This window comes from Sceloporus undulatus, chromosome 5 (genome assembly GCF_019175285.1).
Source record: "Sceloporus undulatus isolate JIND9_A2432 ecotype Alabama chromosome 5, SceUnd_v1.1, whole genome shotgun sequence".
NCBI lineage: Eukaryota > Metazoa > Chordata > Lepidosauria > Squamata > Phrynosomatidae > Sceloporus > Sceloporus undulatus.
Genome location: NC_056526.1, coordinates 30,768,657 through 30,790,372, shown reverse-complemented (window position 1 = coordinate 30,790,372; position 21,716 = coordinate 30,768,657). Strand labels below are relative to the sequence as shown.

At 39.9% G+C, this 21,716-nt stretch overlaps 2 protein-coding genes across 2 annotated transcripts in view; both read left to right on the top strand.

The window, feature by feature from the left end:
* Window positions 1-21,716, top strand: part of SYN3 (synapsin III) — a 1,385,441-nt gene that overhangs the window by 964,035 nt on the left and 399,690 nt on the right. The gene's annotated exons all lie outside the window — the stretch shown is intronic.
* LARGE1 (LARGE xylosyl- and glucuronyltransferase 1) overlaps window positions 1-21,716 on the top strand; it is a 305,482-nt gene that overhangs the window by 243,468 nt on the left and 40,298 nt on the right. The window contains exon 11 of the mRNA XM_042466639.1: window positions 15,718-15,881. Coding sequence (XP_042322573.1) covers window positions 15,718-15,881 — 164 coding nt within the window. The remainder of the gene's footprint in view (window positions 1-15,717; window positions 15,882-21,716) is intronic.

Sequence of the window (21,716 nt, the reverse complement as noted above, 5' to 3'; positions counted from 1 at the left end):
ATTGCCCTCAGTTATGCTTTGGCCTCATTACAGCAGGATGTGTTAGAAGAGGCACTACAATGAAGCTAAATTAGATTTATAGGTTTTCCTTATGCACCTTCTTTCTTTTAATGTTTGCAAAGAAACACATTTCACTCACATATTTTGCAATTTCCTGCATACAGTACTTATGGATTTTTTTTCTCTTGTTATATTTTTCCTGTCTGTATTTTATCTTAGATGAGATTTTTCAACCATGGTGCCAATGATGAGTTTTTGAAGGAGGTAATTCATATAAGTGCACATCGTTCTATAACTGCATAATGGGCATAATTTTCTTCCTGTGGTTATACATGATTTAAAAAAAAAACAATGCTTCATTAATGACAGAGTTTTCTATAAAATCCTAAAAAGTATCTCCAAAGTAGTTTATATAACAAATGAAAACCAAAAAATAAAACCAGATAACCGTCTCTAAATCTAAAAAATCAAAAAGAGTAGATTATATATATATATACACACACACACACACACACACACACACACACACACACACACAGTAGTGTTTAGAAACCACGGAAAGCAGGGTAAGAATTTCCTCACTTTTTGCCTAACCTTAGAGAATTTGACCAATCTCACTCCTTTTGACTGAGAATTCCATCATTGTGGTGCTCCCACCCAAAAAAGCCATGTCTTAGTTTCATACCAGAATATCTGTTTTGGTAGGGCAATTTGTAATCTGGAAATGGGGCATACTGACAGCAAAAAGATAAAAATATTGGGGGAAATCAGGGATGGACAATTTACATGACAGTTTTATAAACTGACAGCAGCTCTCCATTTCCCTCCAAAACTAAAATTGGGACTATAATAAAGTAATTTGAATGTGACTAACAGCAAATAATTTAAAAACAAATGAGTAGTGAAACTGTGGTAGAAAAAATAGTTTTCAAGCGTGCTTAGATTAAAAACTGTCTAATTACAAATGGTAGGCTGCTCTGAGAGCATTTCTGAAGAGCAGGGTATAAAACAATCAATCAATCAATCAATTTCATCTGGCCAATATAGCTGAAGGTTTTTTTGACCTTCACAAAAGCACCTTAAAAGTCCATGGGCCCTTTCACACTTACAATTATAGCACAATGAATTATGAAAATATATTTTTTATTATTTTATAATTATGATATACAAATATATTTATAATTTTTAAAATTATAAAGGCACCTTCCTAAACTGTGGACCCAAGATTTCATAGGCTGGAACTATGGCAGTTAAAATAGAATTGCCATTTTACTGTTAGTGTGAAGGCCCCAGTTGTATGAAGGGTACTTAAATCTGCTCTTTTGAACTCAAGTAACAGCTAAATAGTCTTTCAGTGAAAGTAAGCCAACTTTCTTTCTATGAATTTATTTTCCCACCTTGACTATGATGCTGTTTACCCCAAGTATGCTGGTCTCAGGTGTTATACTCAATGTATATAGGTTGGGGTATATAGTGGGTGAAGAACTATACAATCTGATTTCCTCAATTCAGAGAGTTCCAATCTTGTCAGCAGTTCTAGATGTGTTTTAAAAATGCATGTCTATCCTTCACACTTCACATTTTGCTACAGAAACTACTTTGGTAGTGAAGGACAAATCTGGCCAGTCAGTTTAATGAGCAGTTTCTCATTTTTTCCAACATTAAGCTCATTATGTTCTTTTTGCCATCAATATGAGACTTTTTATCCTGTACAGAATTTTTAAATTTCACTTACACTTTTTCTTTAAATCTACTCATTTATATTTACTTCACTAGTATACATTTTCCTAAACATTTCCCCTGATAAATGCATGGTATTTTATGGAATGAATCGTTGGTTGGTTGATGAACGGATAAACGCTGCCCAATAATAAAAATTCTCTGGGACAGTAAACATATGCAAACTGGAATAATGTATAATAAATAAAAGAAAGATGAGATATAATCAAAGTAAAGATAAAGCACAGGGTGACACCAGCATTACCCACCTCAAAAAAAAAGCTCACATATAAAACCAGAAATCAGAAAGTAGAAAGGTTCAATAATATAAAAGCACTAAAAACAGTTCTTCAATGACTAAAGGGTAACCTGGCATCAAAAATAGAATGGTGTAGATGCCAGGCAAGCATTTTCTGTTCTGCCCTTACAGGCTGTGATGGGGGGAGTGGGGGGGCTTCAGAGTAAACCACAACAGCAGTGGCAGGTAAGGAGCAAAACACGGCAGCAGGCCCATAGCATGGCAGCAGGCAGGTGTGTAAACACCCACCTGTTGATACACTGGTGGAGGGACTGGCCTGAGTTTGAACAGAGGGCAGGATGTCATGGATGCCATGGGTTGGCCCTTGCTAACTCCCATCTGCCTCAGGCCCAGCTCTTGGTTTTCGATTGTTACTAAAACATAATTCTTTACATTGATGACTAAGGAGTATTGTGTCACTTCCAACATTTTGCAGTCAGTGAATTGTGAGAGTGATTGTTCTGAACAAACATCTTTAAAAGCTTTTCTTGGTTCGTGATCACTTCCACACTGAGCATTGAGAAAGTTCATTCCTCCACTAAAAACAAAACCTACTTGAATTAGAGAACTTACTTGAGCTACTGAACTGCAGAACGGTATCTCCCTATAAGGTTGCACCATTGACACGGCAGTAGTAAAAGAGATGTAGTTAGGGTTGGAAAAATCTCATTGGAAAAAGTCATTATAGGTAATGACAAGAGCATAGGATTGCAGTGATTTGTGAAATAAGAAGCACCAGTACTTGGCCTGCTTGACTTTGGAGCTAAATGCGGGGAATATTGACAACAGCCATTCAAGACAAGTAACTACTGTCATAACATGCATTGCATTGTTTACGTTAGCATCTATTGGCTAGTTGTCTCACAGAGGAGAGTGATATGTATGAAATATTTTTCTCTGAATTGGCATAACAAGGAATCACACCGAGTTCTGAGTTAAATGTCCATCCTATCAGCAGACAGGGATTGTCAGACTGTAAACTGGAGGAAACTCGCTGAACCTTTAATATGTACAAGAAAGTACAGGGGCTTCCCCAGTTTACATGTCACAGAGTCAGGTGTTGCTTGTCACACAGTCAGGTAACAAGGCACACCTGCTAAAATTCTGTGTTCTACACAGCCATTAACGGTACAGGGGCTTACTCCAGTTTTCAATTTGGGCATCCCCACAGGGAACGCATGACCAAATATTTGCTGACACAGGTGCCTCCTCTGGCTCTCCCCTTTCAGTTTCTTTCTTCTCTGCTTTTAACAAGAACCAACTCCCTTCTTGCCCACTGGAATTTAAGGTACATTAAATTAAATAGATATCAATAGCAAGGGGCGCGTAGTTATAAGCTGTGTTAGTCTGGAATGTCAGTATACAATGGGATCTTCCATATCTTTGAGAATAACCGTGGAGATTATCATACCGGGGTTAAAACATTCCCCGGTGCGTTCTAATGGGGGCGAGCATGGAGCATGATGGGAACCCGATGGGGCCCAAAAACGCTAGTTTACTGCACACAGGAACGCCGCTGCCACCCCGCCCGCGCTTCCCATCGCGTTCACATTAAGTTCCAGGGGGCGCCATTTCTGGGAACTGTTTCAAAGCGTCCCCAAGAAATGGATCCCCTGGAACTCAATGGGAACGCGATGGGGAACGCCGGCGGCATTGGCGTTCCTGTGTGCAGTAAACTAGCATTCTGGGCCCCATCGGGTTCCCATCATGCTCCATGCTCGCCCCATTAGAACGCACCGGGGAATGTTTTTAACCCTGATCGCAATAATCTTCATGTGAAAGAAGTTGTAACATGAGGTTTCTAGAGTTAGAGACAGCCATGTTAGTGTGGAATATTAGGGACATAGCCATGTTACTCTAGATTAGAATATCTGATGCATGGCATCTGAGGAAGAGCATGTCTTGTGCTACAACTTCTTTCATAAAGTCTCAAAGGTGCTGCAAGATCTCTTTACATTTGAATAACAAGGAGTGTAATACCTTTTTTGCAGCTAGGAAAGAACAGGATGCAGATATGATACAAAAGAAAATATTGTAGTGAGGAAATGGGGGTGTTTAAAGCTGACTTTTTGAAATGGGAACTATATAAGTGTTATTATGACATAAAAAGTTATAGTATGAAAGCACATAAGCGAATTATATTATTAAAACACAATTGAATTAAAAGTAGATTAAAAACTCATCAATAATAAGTATGGCACGCAGCCATTGCAAGCAGGGAAGAGCCGAAGGCCTGTCTGGATTAAACGATCTTTGTACCTTCTTTCCCTTTTCCTATATTAAAAGCAGAAAGTAAGTTTTAAATGAAAGCCATAAAGTGTAAGCACACCATAATATTTTATTTATGAGCTTTCTCTTGGACTTTTAATGTTTATGTCCAGCATTCTGTATCCACAGCACCTTGTTGTAAAGTGCACACTTTTTCTGTAGTGTGTTTAGTATACCCAATTACTTCACAGCAAAAGTAGTAAGGCAAGATATAATTTATTTGGAAAGATATTGTAATAATCCTAATTTTGTTGTTTGTTTGTTTAGAAATTTCAGTCAAGGACATTCATTTGACCAAATCACAACTACTCTTAGCAGTAATAATAATCAGTGCTGAGGAGTAAGATTGAGAAATTTCATGACAGAAAGAACTTGCATGTTACCACTTGTTAGGGAATAGCCTGCTGGTAATTATTTACACAGCAAAATGCGCTTAATTACCTCCAGTAAGAGCAGTGCTGGCTGATGTCCAGTAATCTGATTGCCCAGCCAACAAGGGATCTGATTTTCTCATATGGGAGTTTTGTAAATGTACACAGTTCTTTACAGGTAGAATAAAAATGCACTGGAAGATAGCTTATTTAAAATGATGCCAGAATTTAGATATTTGAAGGGTTTTCCAGTTCCAAGTAAAGGTACAATTCATGGGAAATGATGGTTGCGAAACTCTATTTAGAATGCTGCTTACTTAATACTTTCCTGACCACAGAGTCAAATGTAGCATCCAGTGCAAATGGGGCCAGTAAATATACTTTCTGGAGACAGTGGCATCCCTGCCCAGAGTGTCACCCGGTATAGGGATGTGGGCCTTCTGGGGGCAGGGGCTTCTGAGGGTGGGGCCAAAGGGCACTCCCACCTTGCTGCTGTGGTGTGTAGAATGGCGCTGCAGCAGCAAAGTGGTGTGTGTGCTTGGCCATTTCCATGCAGGACTCAGAAGGCAGCCCCCCCAGCCTTCCAACTCCCATGCAGCTGGGTTGTACTACCCACTGGGTGACCCCAACCTCCTCTGGAGTGTCACCCAGTGCAGTGTGAACCACTGCCCCCCAGTGACACCACTATCTGACGTAGTTACCACAGCAACTGAATTATCTATCAAGCATCACTTTCTTGAAGCAGAACTTTGTAAAAAGGTTTATGATCTGTAAATCCCAGAATCCATGCAGTATAGCCATTGGCCAACCTAACTAGAGGATTCCAGGACCTTTTAGTCATAAAAAAGTAACTTTTCAAAGTTCTCCCCTTGCAAACAGAATCTACTGAGCCTAACAAACCTAGAACATAGATTTGTTGTTGTTATTGTTTGCTATCACACTGATTTTGACTTCTAGGAACCCTATGAATGACTGGGCTCCAAGAGTCCCAATCATCCTGTAGGTGATGTTAGTCTAGTTTAGTGATGTTTTATATGTATAATATGTAGCCAAGGGTATGATTAGGGGAATTTATTATTAGCTCAATTTTGCAAGATGGGTCGGCTACAACAGCCCTGCAAGGTTATCTCCCATTATGTATACCAAGAAGACCAGGGAATCCAATAAATGGAGCAAAAGCAGACTTTTCTAAGTAAAGTTCAATTTATTAATAAGAGAAAAACACACGCCCGTTCCAGGGCCTGCACAATAAAGTTCTATGACTCATCTGCCTACCTGACCCACTGCTTTGAGAAATATGGCTGCTAGCCTGGCAGGTTAGTTTGGGGTCGTGAAGGAACTCCATACACAGTCCAAAGTTTATTAAAATTGATATGTGATAACAAATACATGTATGAGTTTTAGTATAAAGGCTATGCATATGTTATTGTTTTTGTTTATTTGTTTGTTATTTGTATTATGTAGGCTTCTTTTTTCCATATTTTAAAGTTTTGAAAATCAATAAATATTATTTTACAAAAGAGTCCCGGTCATCAACAGTCTCTTTCAAATCTTGCAAACTTAGGGCTGTGGCTTCCTCGATAGAATCAATATCAATCCACCTGTAGTGGGGTCTTCCTCCTCTCCTTTTGCCTTCCACTTTATAAAGCATTATTGTATTTCCCCATGAGTCATGTCATCTCATGATATGTCCAAATTACAACAGCTTCAGTTTAGTCATCTTCACTTCTAGTGAGAGTTCAGGCTTCATTTGCTTTTGGATCCTTTCATTTATCTTTTTAGCAGTCTGTGAAAAAATATCCATAAAGACCTTCTTCAGGACCAAATTTCAAATTATGTGATTTTCTTCCTTGTCAGGATTCTTCACTGTCCAGCTTTGACAACCATATATGGATATACACTGAACAAACAAACAATCTCTGTGTGTCTCTGTATATTTGGCAAACTATACTTTTTTACCAACTGGAGAGTCATTCTTTAGAAAATTGGTAAAGGGAGCTACAGAATTTTTTGAAAGGGTTCAATGGGCTCGACAGAGAAGAAAATTTATCCATTGGATGCTGTAAAGGCAAATCACAGCATGCTTTCATGTGTGAGCATTCCATTTGAGAAATATCATTTTGAACTGACTACAGAACTGTGACTAAGTTGAATGGGAAGCAGAAGCTTTAGACAGAAGGTGATGCAGTCAAGTAAGTTTAGACCATGGTAGGCAAATTGTGTTCCTAGGGCCCCATGCAGTTTTCAAAGCTTTGGGGGGTTTTTGGTGGGTGGGGATGCAGCAGAATGACCCTTTTCTTTAAAAATAAAAAGGAGAATTGCCTCTGTTGGAAGCTTTCACACATAACAATTCACCTTTTAAACAGGTCACAACCCCCCTCCCCTGGCAATATTTTAAGATTTTTTTTAAAATATATTCTTCAGAACTAGAAGTAATATTTTGGGGAGGGGGTTGCTTTTTGGCATTTTTGGAGTTCATGCAACTCCCAGGGGATCCCAGGGCAGAAAATGGACCCTCAAATTCATATGCTGCCCCTCTTTTTTACTGATATCATTGTTGTAAATGTAGAATTTAATTATTTTACAGCCCCCTTTAGATAACTAATTCACTGGTGAATGGCAGAACTAACATTACTCTTTGCCCTCTTCTACTACTACTATTCCACATTTTACTTGTAAATAAACAGTACTGTGTTCTTGAAAATGCTAATGTAGAAATAATACAGTAATAAATAAAGCAGAAAAAATATAATGAGCATTTGCAAGTCTGTATATGTCTGGCGAGACTCTCTCAGACCATAAACAGTTATACAAAAGTAAGAAGAAAATATGAGCTGGCATGAGCAGGCTCTATTGGTGCTAATGCTGTGCCTCTTTGCTGCTTTCCCCATCACCCAGCTTTCGCTGTGTGCATTTGAAAAGCTTTTTATCCAGTTCTAGTTGCACCACTGGCCCGTGTAGAAAAGAGCATTTTGGAAGATGTTGCTTGTTCTGCTGTAATGTTTAAGCAAACATGATTCCCATCCCTGTTGTAAAGGATGTGGTCTCTCCTGCCCCTTAGAGGGCACTGTAAAAGCTACAAGAGAAACCAAACTCCCCCTCACAGGCTTCTGAAACCAAGGGAAGTAAGTCCAGATTATTGTGCATTGTAAGGGTTTTTCCCCCGTGGCCTCAATTCCTCCTGCTTTCTGTGAACTTTATACGCAACTCATCCTCTCTGTTTTATATGATGGCTAGTTGGGCTATACCGCACTCTACATTTTCAAAAAATAAAAAATAAAAGTTTGCTATGGAGCACAAGGAATTGCTACTTGGACTGGCTGAGCAGTTCTTTGGATGCTAAACAATAGTCCAAAAGACTGCATAATCCAGTTTGAGACTGCTTTAACTGCCCTGGCTCAATGCTAGGGAATCCTCAGAATTATAGTTTATTTGTGGCACCAGAGCTCTCTGACAAAGAAGGCTAAATGTCTCACAAAACTACAGTTCCCAGAATTCCCTAGCATTGATCCAGGTCAGTTAAAGCAGTCTCAAACCGGATTATTTCTGCGTTGTGTTTTGACCAGTATTTCCAAATAGGTTGTACAGTGCATACGCAGACGCACCATACGCGGCTTTCAGCATATGCTGAAAGACACTAGGGAGCCCACAGGAGCACAAGGAGTGGTGTGTCCCATTAAGGATAATTGGGCGCACACCCATGGCACGCATGCGCCGCTGCACCACCGCACCATGCATGAGACCCATTATTTTCAATGGGGCTCGAGCATATGCATTTTTTTTATGCGGGGGTGGGTCCGGAATGGATCCCCGCGTAAAAAAAGGGCACATTGTATCACCGAACAAAGAAAAAGTGATGAAGCTGCTCAAAAGGGTTTGAAAGACATAACATACAGTTTAGGCAGTCAAAATGCGAACAGCACATACACCAGAATGCTTTTCAATGTATTGCACAGACAAGTCATCCCTCATAGGAATATACTGTACCGGCATTTGTTTCTTCTTAATTAGGAGTGTTTCATACAGTAGACTTCAGGGAACGGTTTCAAAACAGCAAATGTCATGACTAGCTTGTGTTTGTCAGTTTAAGCCTGCCTCAGAATTTTATCCCTTTGATCTGAAGTTGCAACACATGCCCTAGTTCAGTGTCTGGGAAAATGAGAAATATTTATTATCTTTCAGGAAAGACCTTTTCTAGCCCCATACTCTTACTGCATATGGCTAATTAAAGTACTTCCTGCCTGTATCCAAAGCTTAGAAATGTTGCTAGAAAAAATTTAAATGTTAGTCATTTTCCATTAAATTATCTGAGTAACACAACAAGCTACTGCAATACTGGAACCATTGTTTCTGGGGAGGGGGAACCTAAAAATCAATGTGCATAAAGGTGGTATGTAAAATAATGAGTTACACTACTTATTATTTTTAAAAATATGTTAGTCTTTTTAGATAATTAAAAAGAAATACTTCCTTTCATTGCTCCAAAAAGTAACAAGTTACAGGTAAAAATGAAAAGTGCCCATTGTGATGATAACTTTATTAGGCTAAACAGAAGGCACAACATTCATTACGCTAACTCTTAAATCCCACTGACCTCTTCATCAGGAAATGATGATAAAAATCATGCAAGGGAAGAAAAGTGACATTGTTACAGTCACAGGTCAGCCTTTGCTTGAGAAATTAGAGAAACGGGGTCTGTGCAGACAAAAAGATCAGGCTCTGGCTCTTCTAAAAGGGCAGTCTGCTGACTGGGAAGGGAAGCAATAAAAGAAGACAATAAAATTTCCCTTCTGCATTTGCAGCCACAAAGTACTTTCCTTTAAGAGATCTGTTTGAGTCTGCCTCTGTCCTATATGAGGGAACAGGTGACAATGTTAAACACCTTTAACATTCTCCTTTGAAGTCTCCCCCATATCTGTGTGGCCTCTCTCTAGCAAAAGCAAAAGAAAAAAGGTTGTTATAGATATGATGAAAACATATGTGGCTTTCATGTTGTAACACGGCTTGAAGGAGAACTGAGAGAACTTGCAACATTCTTCTTGTCATGTGCCTTCTAGTCATTTCTGGCTTATGGCAATCCTTAGGGGAAACAATCATGGGGTTCTTTTGGCAAGATTTGTTCAGAGGGGTTCACCATTGCAGTCCTTTGAGGAAGAGAGAGTATGACTCACCCAAGACTACCCAATGGGTTTCCATGACTAAGTGGGATTCAAGCTCTGGTACTCCAAAGTTTTAGTCCAGCACTCAAACCACACTTATTCTCTCCAAAATTATTGTATACAAAATATTTCCAAGTAGGAAGACACTGCCATTGTACAGCCACAGGAGATATAGATAACTAGGGCCTTTACATTCTTCTTCTAATATCTTCTCAAAATTCTTTATATACTGAGTAGTAGTTATGAAGATTTTAGCCTCAACACAATATTTAAAGGGCAAACCACATGCTTGGGTTAGTATCTGCACTTCATTATAAATGTGGGTGTATAACTAACATGAATATAGTTCCACAGATTTGTTCTGGTCCTTCTGCCAGTTTGCTAGTCATGCATTATAATTTAATTAGTGTAGACACATTGCAGATTCAGACTAATTGTATGCATCTTTCACATAGATGGCACAGTAATTACTGGAAGTATGAGTGGCTTTATTGCTTGCTCTTTGGGATAATTTAAAGAAGATACAATGACCCTCTCTGGCAGAGTGGAGGCAAAGTAGTGTCTGAAACTCTTGGCTTTGATTTCAGAAAGTTTCTAGACCTCTTTTGTGGGAAGTTGGGAATGATATGATAACTAAGTACATTGAACACTGAGATACCAAGAGTATAATAAACAAGAAATGCAATTACATCACTGTACTTTTAATCAAACTTCATGATATCTTGCTTATACCCAAACCCTTGAGAAGCTGACTACCATTTTTAAAATTACCATTTCTCAGACCAGAATATCACAGAACAAGTGTGACATTTGGCTTGTCACAAACTGTGTTCAGGCAAATTAAATGTGAAGCATGCTAATAAGAATGACAATATTTACTATTTAGCTGTGCCTTGCAAATATTGTTTGCAATCCAAGAGATTATAGAGGCCTCAAAGCGCACAAATATGCTACTTTAGAACAAACCACTCTTGAAATTGGAGTTCTTTAAGACAAAGCAATCAGAAACCCCACAGCCTTTGATAAAGCTTATTTTATGTGCCTTTAGAGAGTCTCTAGATCACAGCTGTGATTTAAGGGTGGTTCTGGTGAAAGTCAGTACTCTTGCAAATTCCAATGATGTTCTGGGTTATTAACATTGTAATAGAAGATATGCTTTGACCAGGGGGGATACATTAGGAAGAACACTCCACTTTACTGGAATGATTCTAGGTGTTAAGAAAAGATGCTAAAGGCTTGCAGTAGTTTAATGTAAGACACAGAACAGAATATTGAGATCTGATTTTTGATAACTCCTCCACAGAAATTTCCACCCATTATTCAGAGTTCAAGGATAGATAGAAGCTGATGTGTCCTTTTCTGGGTTCAGTAGAGCCAATTATAAATGAATCTTTCAAACACAATCACAGTGTAAGTCCAGACATGTTTTTAAACAACCAACAAAAACACCCATGCAAAAAAAATTATATACTAAATTATACACATACCCAAAGTTCCATGCATTCAGTTGGGTGCCAGTGCAGGAGTGGACTGTAGGACTATCCTACATATGATGCTCAGCTGTATTGTAGCTTTGGATGTAAACATTAAATCCTTAAATAAAAGATATAAAGTAGGTGCAAATGCATAATAAAAATCGACTATAAGGAATACACCCTTTTGTCCACTCCTAAATACATACTTGAAAATTGTATTGCATTATTCAAGGTGAAATGGGCCTAATCCTTATCCCGGCTACAGCTCCCCTCCAGCTCACATTCAGAAATCAACTAGTCAAAAACAGCCTCTTTTTAAGGGTTTCTCCACCAAGTAGGCCAAACTGAGAATTCACAGCAGTTACAATGACATGACTAACTTTCCAGTAAGAAGAAAGCAAGTGTAGCAAAGATGTGATTATCCTCCGTGTGGTGTCTAGATTCTTCCTTCTAGTACCTGTTTCCCCCTCTACATGTCAAAAGTTGAACTAGGAAGTAACTGCTACATCTATATCTACCTAACTAGATACCACCAAGTAGTAAAGCTGATTTAATGGCACTGGCCAGTGTTAATATTCGGGGATTGTTGTTTTTAAGCTTTCCATTGTCTTCTGTTAAATCAAATAGCAAGAACGGAAGAGTCAGTTGGCAGCTTCTATTCTACAACCATTTTCCATTCTGTAATCAGAAGAGGAGGTAGTTGGCAGCCGACTACCCAGACTTGGTCCATTCAGTGGCCCTACCAAATTTTTAATCAAGTTATGGGGGAAACTTTTGCTCATGGTTTCATTTGTAAAAAGGAAAAAAAAAATATGAAGTGGTACAAAAGAAGAAAAGGAAAAAGAAAAGCAGCCTTTCAATGTGGTATCTGATTCCCCATCCCTTGGTTTCATATGTAGCCCCCTGCTTTGTTTGTGTGTGCATGCGTACACGCCTTCAAATTGCTTGTTTAATTATGGCAACCCCATGAATTTCATAGAGTTTACGCTACAGTAAATAACTGAGAAGCTAACCATGAAGGATGATGTCCAAAGTTATTATAGAGCCAGACTTCTAATGAAGGGTTTGTGTAACAAACCAACATTTTGGGGCCGCTGCCTAGAGAAAAAGGGTGCCTCCCATCATCCAGAAGTTACTCATTCTTTGCCTATGGCATCATATTTACACTGGAAACAAATCTCATTCCCCCCCCTCTCACACACACACGTATTTAAAAAAAACTTACACTTTCTCCCTTCTGGCATTTTTAAACACATTTTTACAGTTAAAGTATTAGGACATAAAATACAGCTATTCTTTGCCCCATTACAGATAAATAATTTAGTTCATAGCATTATTCCATAACTCATAATTAAGTTGTTATATCCTTTTAGTTTAAAAACCTGGAGTAATCTGGTGATCATTCAGTGATTACCTAGATAATTGCTGCTTTCCAATTACAAACGTATAACTTGGCTATTTGTGAAATTAAAAAAGAGGATACTATGTTATCTCAAAGGGGAGGTGCAGTACAACTCTTTTAACCATTCCTACTTAGCCTGATGAATAGGACTGATAAGGGACTGTTAATGTATTTCCAGGGAAGGGAAGAGAAATTAAGATGTTTCATCAGGTCATTTCTAGCTTTATTTAAAACACTAACAGCATTTGTGCTTTGGGGAAGATGAAATGAATAAGGTTATGATGAACAGTGGTTCTTTATGGTGAGCACTCTCAAGTGTAAGACAGTGTAGAATTTGTGCTTGCTGTATGTGAATGGAGTAGAACAGGAGAGAGAGAAAACACAGAAAGACAGAGCTTTGGTTACACCAGCTATCATTTAATAGGTTACTGTTTTCATAAAAAACTTGGTCTCATAGGTTCAAAGATCAAGATGGCCTATCAACCAAAATGCTGGCAGGAATAAGCCCTGCAGCCTGCCTACTAAGGAGAGCTATTAAATGCTTAAGACAACCACAGTGCAGGCTGCTTCTCACAAACAACCTAGTTCTGTGGCTGGCCTGGCAGGCTTCAAATTGGGGCAGCCTATGAGGCACATTCCAAGGCCCATCTCCACTAGACGGTTGATTTGCCTTGATAGCCCAGTATCAATCAAGATCTGTTATTCAGATTTAATAGAGTAAGCGCCAGTGTGATATAAAAATTAGGTAAAAACCCTGGCTCTTAATGCCCTTTAGTGACAAAAGCAAAATTTCCTCTTCTCCATAGTCTATATGAACTCACACAAGATGGCCTATCAACCATCTATGCCTGTGCAGTGCTTCTCCAAGGAGATGCTGGGATGGGCCAGTTGCATACCTATAACAGTAGGTTCTTCATTTGTCTGAGTTCACAGATGACCACTTGAAGAACTACAGTTGTAGGTGTGCAACTTGTCCTTCCCAGCCTTGCCAGCTAGTATTTAACACTCATCCATACCAAGTTAGTGTGTGAAACAAGTGGAGGGCATGTGTGTGGACAGGCCACCCTAAACCAGGACATTCACATTTTATGGGCTAGGGGGCAAATGAGTTTCTCTCTCTCTGGGGATTATCAGATGAGGGACATCCCATTCCTGTTCCATCATGTTCTCATCATGTTACTGTCCTTCCTGCACAATCGCAAGAAGGACTTTCAGATGGGATTTGCACTTATACAATCCAGGAAACATGAATAACAGCGATCACGCAAAAGGGTTTCAGATGAAGTTGCACAGATCCTGCCATTATCCCACCATAACTTGTCATTAAAGTGACATTGGCCAGAAAAAGAAAACAAAACAAAATACCTGGAGTGTTTTGTGCAAAATTTGGGGGTGAGGGGGGCTGTATTTCTGAACAATGAAAGAATTAATTGAAAAGACTAGAAGATTTTACTGATCCTTATGTTGTTTTTATAATGATTCTAAAACTCTGTCATTCCTATCATACACCTGTTAAGTCTCAGTGTTCAGATGGCCAAGTAATGGTTATATGCTGCAAAAATATCTGAATTATCAACCTGGTTTGCCTGGTGAGTCATTTACAGTGAGCCTTCCACATTCGCTGGGATTTGGTGCACAGGACCCCGAAGAAAGTAGGAAAGCCTCAAATAAAAAAGCCACTGGGCTTTTTTTAAACCTGGGAAAATCTCCAGGTCCTCCAGCCCAACTCTGTGGTCAACATTAGCCAAATATTGACCATTGAATCATGCTAGAGAACCTGAATATGCCTAGAGAAGTGTTTTCTGTAGGAAACTCTAGGTCCTCCTGTGTGACTCTATGGTCAGCCTCCAGAAGAGTCACACTGGAAGACCTGGAGATTCCTAGAGAGAACATATCAATTAAATATATTAATAATCAAATCCACAAAAGTCATTTGGAGAGATGACTGTAGTTATGTGGAACCTCTGAGGATGACAAAAAGGAACAAATTATGATGCTTAGGAAGAAGCACACCTATATATACTTCCTTGTGTTTCTGTGCCTTTCTTCATCAGCCACCCTTCTCAAGTTACTGTGTGACAGAATGTGTAGTCTGATCCTCATAGTTGGGTCACCAACTTTTAAGCATCTGTGAAGTGACTAGAGATTGGCATCTGCTGAACCTCTTGAAAGTTTGGCTTGTAACTGTAGAAGCCTTTGAAGTGATACTGGCAGTCACCAGAAAATGTCATGCCTGGTAACGAGTGGGCTCACTTAAATAAGTTTTGCCTGATGAAGCAGGACATATTTGGTCACAAAGGCAAGAGTTGTTAAAAAGGGATTAAGAAATGTAATACAGTTGCCAGACTGTATTATATCAGTTATATCAAAAGGCCTGTATAGGAATAGCATATAATATCTGATAGTTATATGTAGCACAGCCAGTGGTTAATCTTCAATATCTCTTAGACAATGAAAATGGCATTTTTTGGCTATCATTGCTAGTTTCTTTTTACTAGTTTGTGCATCGTATGAAATATGGATGGGCACATAAATGTTATCACCAGACTGTGACACTTTTTCATGTTTTCAGACATAAGTCTGTTCCATCCAATTTCTGTATTAGTTGCAGTTTTAAAAATCTGCAAGAACATTGATGTTTCTTTTCATGTGCATTTTGCATACATAACTTTCCCTAAAATGTGCAATTTTCCATGCAATCTTTGAGCTGTGGACTGTACTTCAAAATATGGAGAAGCAGTGAACAATCCAACAGCTGTTTTCTGATCCACATGTATTTGTCCAGGGCATGTGAAATAGGTCAGTTTGCTTTAAAAAGTCAGAACACATGAAATTCTCTTTATGTGCTAATGTGGAGTAGCACATCCTGTTTGGGGCCTGAAAATGGGTTAATGTTTTAGTGTAGGTTTTTGAATATTGGATTTAACAGATGAAACAATACTAATGATACACCCAAATTTAAAGAAAAATTGCTTCTTATTAAAGGATCCTTAGCAATAATTTAGCTTTTTGTTCTTTTATGCAGCTCCAGAAACAACTCTCTGAGCTGGATGAAGATGACTTGTGTTATGAGTTTCGACGGGAGCGTTTCACTGTCCACCGCACTCACCTGTATTTTTTACATTATGAATATGAACCTGCGCCAGATAACACTGATGTGACACTGGTGGCTCAGCTCTCAATGGACAGGTAAGGAAAGCTGTTTTATTTTAGCATAAATATGAAAATGGCGATTGCCACCAGCTTGGAGGAGACTTCATCCTCCATTCCGAGATTGCCCTGTCAGGAGCGACTCAGGACTTGCACACTCTATACCTTGTTTTCTGTGTGGGAAGAAGGAAAATAATTTAATCTGTGAAGTTCTGTGCAAATTCTTCACAGTAGGATGTTCAATGGTCTTCATTTTCGACTTGAGGATCAGTATGTAATAAGCCTCTGAACACTCAAAACAATTTCCCTGAACAGCTCTTTGCAGATGCAGTGGTGGCTGCAAAGAGCTGTCCAGTGAAGTTGTTTTGAGTGGTCAGAGGCTTATTACGTACTGATCCTCAAGTAAACAATGAATATCCTGGTGTGAAGAATTTGCACAGAACTTCACAGATAAATATCACTCAAATTCGTTCCACCTTGGATACTGTAGTTAATACAGTTCCAGTGGATGTAACCTTGTCGTCTCCTTGTCCTGTGTTATTGGATACTTTTCATTCTGTGCAGCCTGAGGATATGGACAGGATCCTTGGAGAGATGAGAGCCACTACATGTATAATAGACTCTTGCCCTTCCTGGCTCATTAAACAGGCCAAAGTGGGGCTGGCTGAATGGGTGAAGGTGGTAGTTAATGCCTCCTCAAAACAAGGCAGTGTTAGTGGCTGTTGTTAGACCTTTCCTGAAAAATGCATCACTGCATTCCTGTAATAGATAATTAGCAGCCTAACCTAAAAATAGTAGACTTCAAATCTAAGTAATAGCATAAAAAGTCCTCAGAATTTTTATTGATTAACCCTATTTTGATTTCAATGGACCTGAACAGACAGGCCAAAATAAAGCTGCTTCAGGTCACTTTGAAAGTATGCTGTTTAAATGACACACACATCTTAAAAGGCCAAAAGCTGCATCAAAGCTGTACTCCAATCCTTAGGACAGGAATGTGGCTTTGGTGGCGCTTCCAGCCTCTTAGGACACATGCATCATTTAACGCATATCTCCAAAGTGACCCAAAGCAGTTTTATTTTGGCCTGTCTGTTCAGGCCCACTGTTAGCTATGAGATGAGTCAGAAATGAGAAGACCTAAACTAACATTTATTGGTGACTAAAGGCAGAATTTTTGTTTTTGTTTTCTATCCCTTTTTCAATCATTTGATACACTTCACTTGCTTTGACTCATTTTGGTGTTAGCTGCCTTCAAACTGACTTTGACTCATGCCAACCCTATGAATGAGAGACCCCAAGTCACCCTATACTCAAAAGCCCTGTTCAGGTCTTGCAGACTCCAGGCCATAGCTTCCTTAATTGTGTCAATCCATCTGAAAAGTAGCCTTCCTTTTTTTCCTACTGCCCTCCACCTTACTAAGCATTGTCATCTTTTCTAATGAGTCTTGTCTTTCATTACAAAAAGTACAACAGCCTTAGTTAGTTAGTCATCTTGTCTTCTAGGAGAGTTTAGGCCTGATTTCCTCTAGGACCCATTTATTTGTCCTTTTAGCAGTCCGTAGTATCCAAAGTACCCTTCTCCAACACTACATTTTCTTCTTATCAGTTTTCAAAACCATACATAGAGAATGAGAATATTATAGCATGGGCCATCTTGATTTTAGTATGCAGTGATACTTGTCTCCAAAGGGGGTAAAAGTAATCAGTCTTGCATTAGGCAGAGTACCTACAGAACATAACTAGATACAATGCACAACATCCTTGTCCGTCTAGTTGATTACAAAGAAAGGTCAGTTTTTTTCCACATGGAGACCCCAGGAACTAACCATTAACTACTGATTTTTGTATAAACAGGCACACACTCACAAAAGCCACTGTATCATAGTGCTAACATTCTGTATATTTAGGCATCACTTGTCATATTCACCCATGTATTTTATCCATTTTTCCTTCTTAGGATTTCTTAGGATCTGTGATTCGGGTTATTTTTCTATAAAAGCTTTTTGTGTGGCTCTGAAAGCAGTTGTGAATGCCATAAGGAATTCCTAAAGCCAGCAAGCATATGTACATTTCTCCTCTAGGATTTTAATTCAAAGGAATGAATTGCAGCTCAGTGCTGTTTTGTTGGCAACAATGCAGGGAATGAGCATCTGTTTCGCTTTTTGGAGTCATACAGAGAACATGTTGTAAGAGGTACCCTTCTTTATTCAGAAAGCATTAAATGTTCAACCTCTTATAAGAAAAAATAATCCATCCATGCATCGTTTGGTACATTGTTGCATTTTATTGATTTGGATGGAGGTTCTCTTTCTAAAATCAATAAATAATATCCTTACAAAAGAACCACTTGGATGGACATTTTATTTCTTCTTAACGCCTTTCAGTTCTTGGTTGTTGTTTTTTCCTGTAATCTTTAGATTTCTTTAAAAAAAACAAATCATAATCTTCCCATAGTCATAACATCCATTTTCTGTGTTATTGTGATTGATAAAGACAGGTGCCAATACCAAATAATAGAGAGGGTTATAGTAGTTGTTATTCCAAGGATGCTACTAAGAGAGGGGACTGGATGGGCAAACTTGCTGTACCTTGAAACCACTTCTTGTGAACACTATCTTTGACCATTTTTATTTCTATTTATTTTATTTATGTTTTATCTTTCTTCCAATAACGGACCCAAGGCAGGTTACAATATAAGTTAAAGCAGGACACAGTTAAAGCAAGACATAATACAAAGTTTAAAAGCAAATAAATAAACAGCTATGTTGAAAACATTAATTTGCAACCATTGAAATACAGTGCGCCCTTCCCTTATGTGGGTGATCCATTCCGGAACACACACACACACACACAGTAAGGGAAAAAACGTGGATGCTCAAGCAGCTAAAACACAATAATAATAATGATAATGAATAGAGTAAACCTCAGTTCTGCAATGCTTAGTTAAAAATCAAATACCCAGGTAAAGAAGATAGTCTTTGCCTACTGGCAGAAAGAGAACAAAGGAAGGGCTAAGCTAACTTCATTAGGGAGGTTATTCTACAGTTAGGAAGTACCACCAAGAGGACTCATTCCCTTCTCTTCGCCAAACAGGCCTGTGATGGTGGTGGGACTGAGAGAAAGCCTTCTCCCGAGCAACATAAAACTCAAGGGGGCTCATAAAGGGAATTAACAGTTTTTCAGATGACAGGGATGAAGGGAATGAAACGGAGGGTAGATTTAGATCTAGATGACAAGGGTGAAGGGAATGAAACGGGGAGTATATTTAGATGTAGACGACAGGGGTGAAGGGAATGAAATGAAGGGTAGGTTTAGATTTAGATGACAGGGATGGAGGGAATGAAACAGAGGGTAGATTTATATCTAGATGACAGGGATGAAGGGAATGAAATGGAGGGTAGATTTAGATCTAGATGACAGGAGTGAAGGGAATGAAACAGAGGGTAGATTTAGATGTAGATGACAGGGATGAAGAGAATGAAACAGGAGGCTGGGGGGAGAGATGGGAGCAAAGGAGGGGGCCATAGAGGCTCAGGCGGAGGCTCCGACTCCCAGAATTCCATAGCCTCGAGATGGGAGCAAAGGAGGGGGGCTATTGGAGGCTGGGGGGAGAAATGACAAGAACAATTCACGTGAGGGTTGCATTCACATGAAAGTGGAACCAGGAAGTGGCCCCCTTCTTCACCCCAGAAGCGTAAAAAGTCTCGATGCGTTCAGACCCCCACTGAGCATGCGCAAGGGTGCCAATTCGAATCATTGAATCTGCATGTACCAACCAGTGTGGTAATTCAAAGTGCTCTCACTCCACTTTGACTCAGGAATCACCACAATTTCATTCTTCACGTGTGATAATACATCACAAGAATTGCCTTGGATTCAAAGTGACTCTGCTTCCCCCTCACTACGGAAGGCCTGCGGAAGGGCTCCAGATTGGAGTTCCAGTTTCACATGTGACAAGGCCCAATGGTAAAAGTAACTAAGAAGACCAGGATTCCACAGGTGCCAGGCTAAGAGAGGGTCAGTTTCCATCCAAACTGAAAGTAGCAGTGGTTAAACCCTTGCTTAAGAAACCCTCCTTAGACCCCCTGATTCACAACAATTATCGGCCCATCTCGCTGCTACCTTTTTTGGGGAAGGTGATCGAGAGAGCAGTCGCCTTCCAGCTTCAATCGATCTTGGACGACACTGATTTTCTGGACCCATTTCAAACTGGCTTCCGGGCGGGCTATGGAGTTGAGACTGCCATGGTCGCCTTAGTTGATGACCTCCATCTGAGCATGGACAGGGGAAGCGTGTCCCTGTTAGTGCTCTTGGACATCTCAGCGGCTTTCGATACCATCGACCATGGTATCCTTCTGGAACGCCTGGGGGAGTTGGGTATTGGGGGGCACTGCTTTGCAGTGGTTCCGGTCCTACCTCTCGGGTAGATTCCAGATGGTGGAGCTGGGGGACTGTCGCTCCGATAAGAGGGCCCTTACATCTGGTGTCCCTCAGGGAGCGATTTTGTCCCCAATGCTTTTTAACATCTACATGAAACCGCTGGGAGAGATCATCCGGAGACACGGGGCGCGGTGTTATCAGTACGCTGATGACACCCAAATAATTTTCTCTGTGTCTCCGACTGATGCAGTAACTAAGGACGGCATCTCTCCTCTAGATGCCTGCTTGGCGTCAGTAATGGGCTGGATGAGGGAGAACAAACTCAATGTGAATCCAGGGAAAACGGAAGTACTGGTGATAGGTTCCCCAGCTCCGGGTGGTGAGATCTGTCATCCGGTCCTGAACGGGGTCACTCTCCCCTTGAAGGACTCAGTGCGCAGCTTGGGAGTACTCCTTGATTCGTCGCTCCAGCTGACATCGCAGGTGGATGCGACGGTCAGGAGTGCTTGTTATCAGCTTCGGCTGATACGCCAGCTGCGCCCCTACGTGGATCGTGGGAACCTTGAAACTGTTGTACATGCTTTGGTAACCTCTCGGTTGGATTTCTGCAATGCGCTCTACATGGGGCAACCCTTGTACCAAACCCGGAAGCTACAATTGGTGCAGAATATGGCAGCCAGATTGGTCGCTGGTAGTTCCAGGACGGACCACATAACCCCTATTTTAAAAGATCTTCACTGGCTGCCTGTTCGCTTCCGAGCTCAATTCAAGGTGTTGGTTTTGACCTATAAAGCCCTAAATGGCTTGGGCCCAGGGTACTTAGAGGACCGCCTCTCCCCATATAATCCGCCCTGCACACTCAGATCATCCGGGACAAATCTGTTAGAGGTCCCCAAATCTCATCTGGCGAGGACCTCACAGAGGGCTTTTACCGTTGTTGCCCCCTCATTGTGGAATAAGCTTCCCACAGAGCTCCGCTCCTCTGCATCACTAGTTTCTTTTAAGAAACAATTAAAAACATACTTATTTCAGCTGGCTTTTTCACTTTAGTTAATAGTGTTCTTTCTTTCTGCCCCTTGTTTTTCTGTTTTCTTGACCCCAGATTATTGTAAATAGTGTCGCTTATTCAGCCCCTGATGAATGTGATTTGTATAGATTCCTGTTTATATCCCCTTGTAATGTCATTTTAAATTTTTATACTCTGATGTTTTAATTGTATTTTATCGTTCTTCATTTTTTTGTAAGTCGCCTTGATCACACCTGTGGAAAGGCGGGGTAGAAATAAAGATTATTATTATTATTATTATTATTATTATTATTATTATTATTATTAGTCATGAAATCCCTCATGGGGGAATACAGCCAGAAACTAGCCAGGAGATGCCTAGTTTTAGTGTTTTGTAATTACTGGCCATTTTCTCTCAATCTATACAAAGATTTGAGCAGAAGGATCCTACATAGGCACTTGGGTGGGGTGCAGGAAAAGGAGGCTGT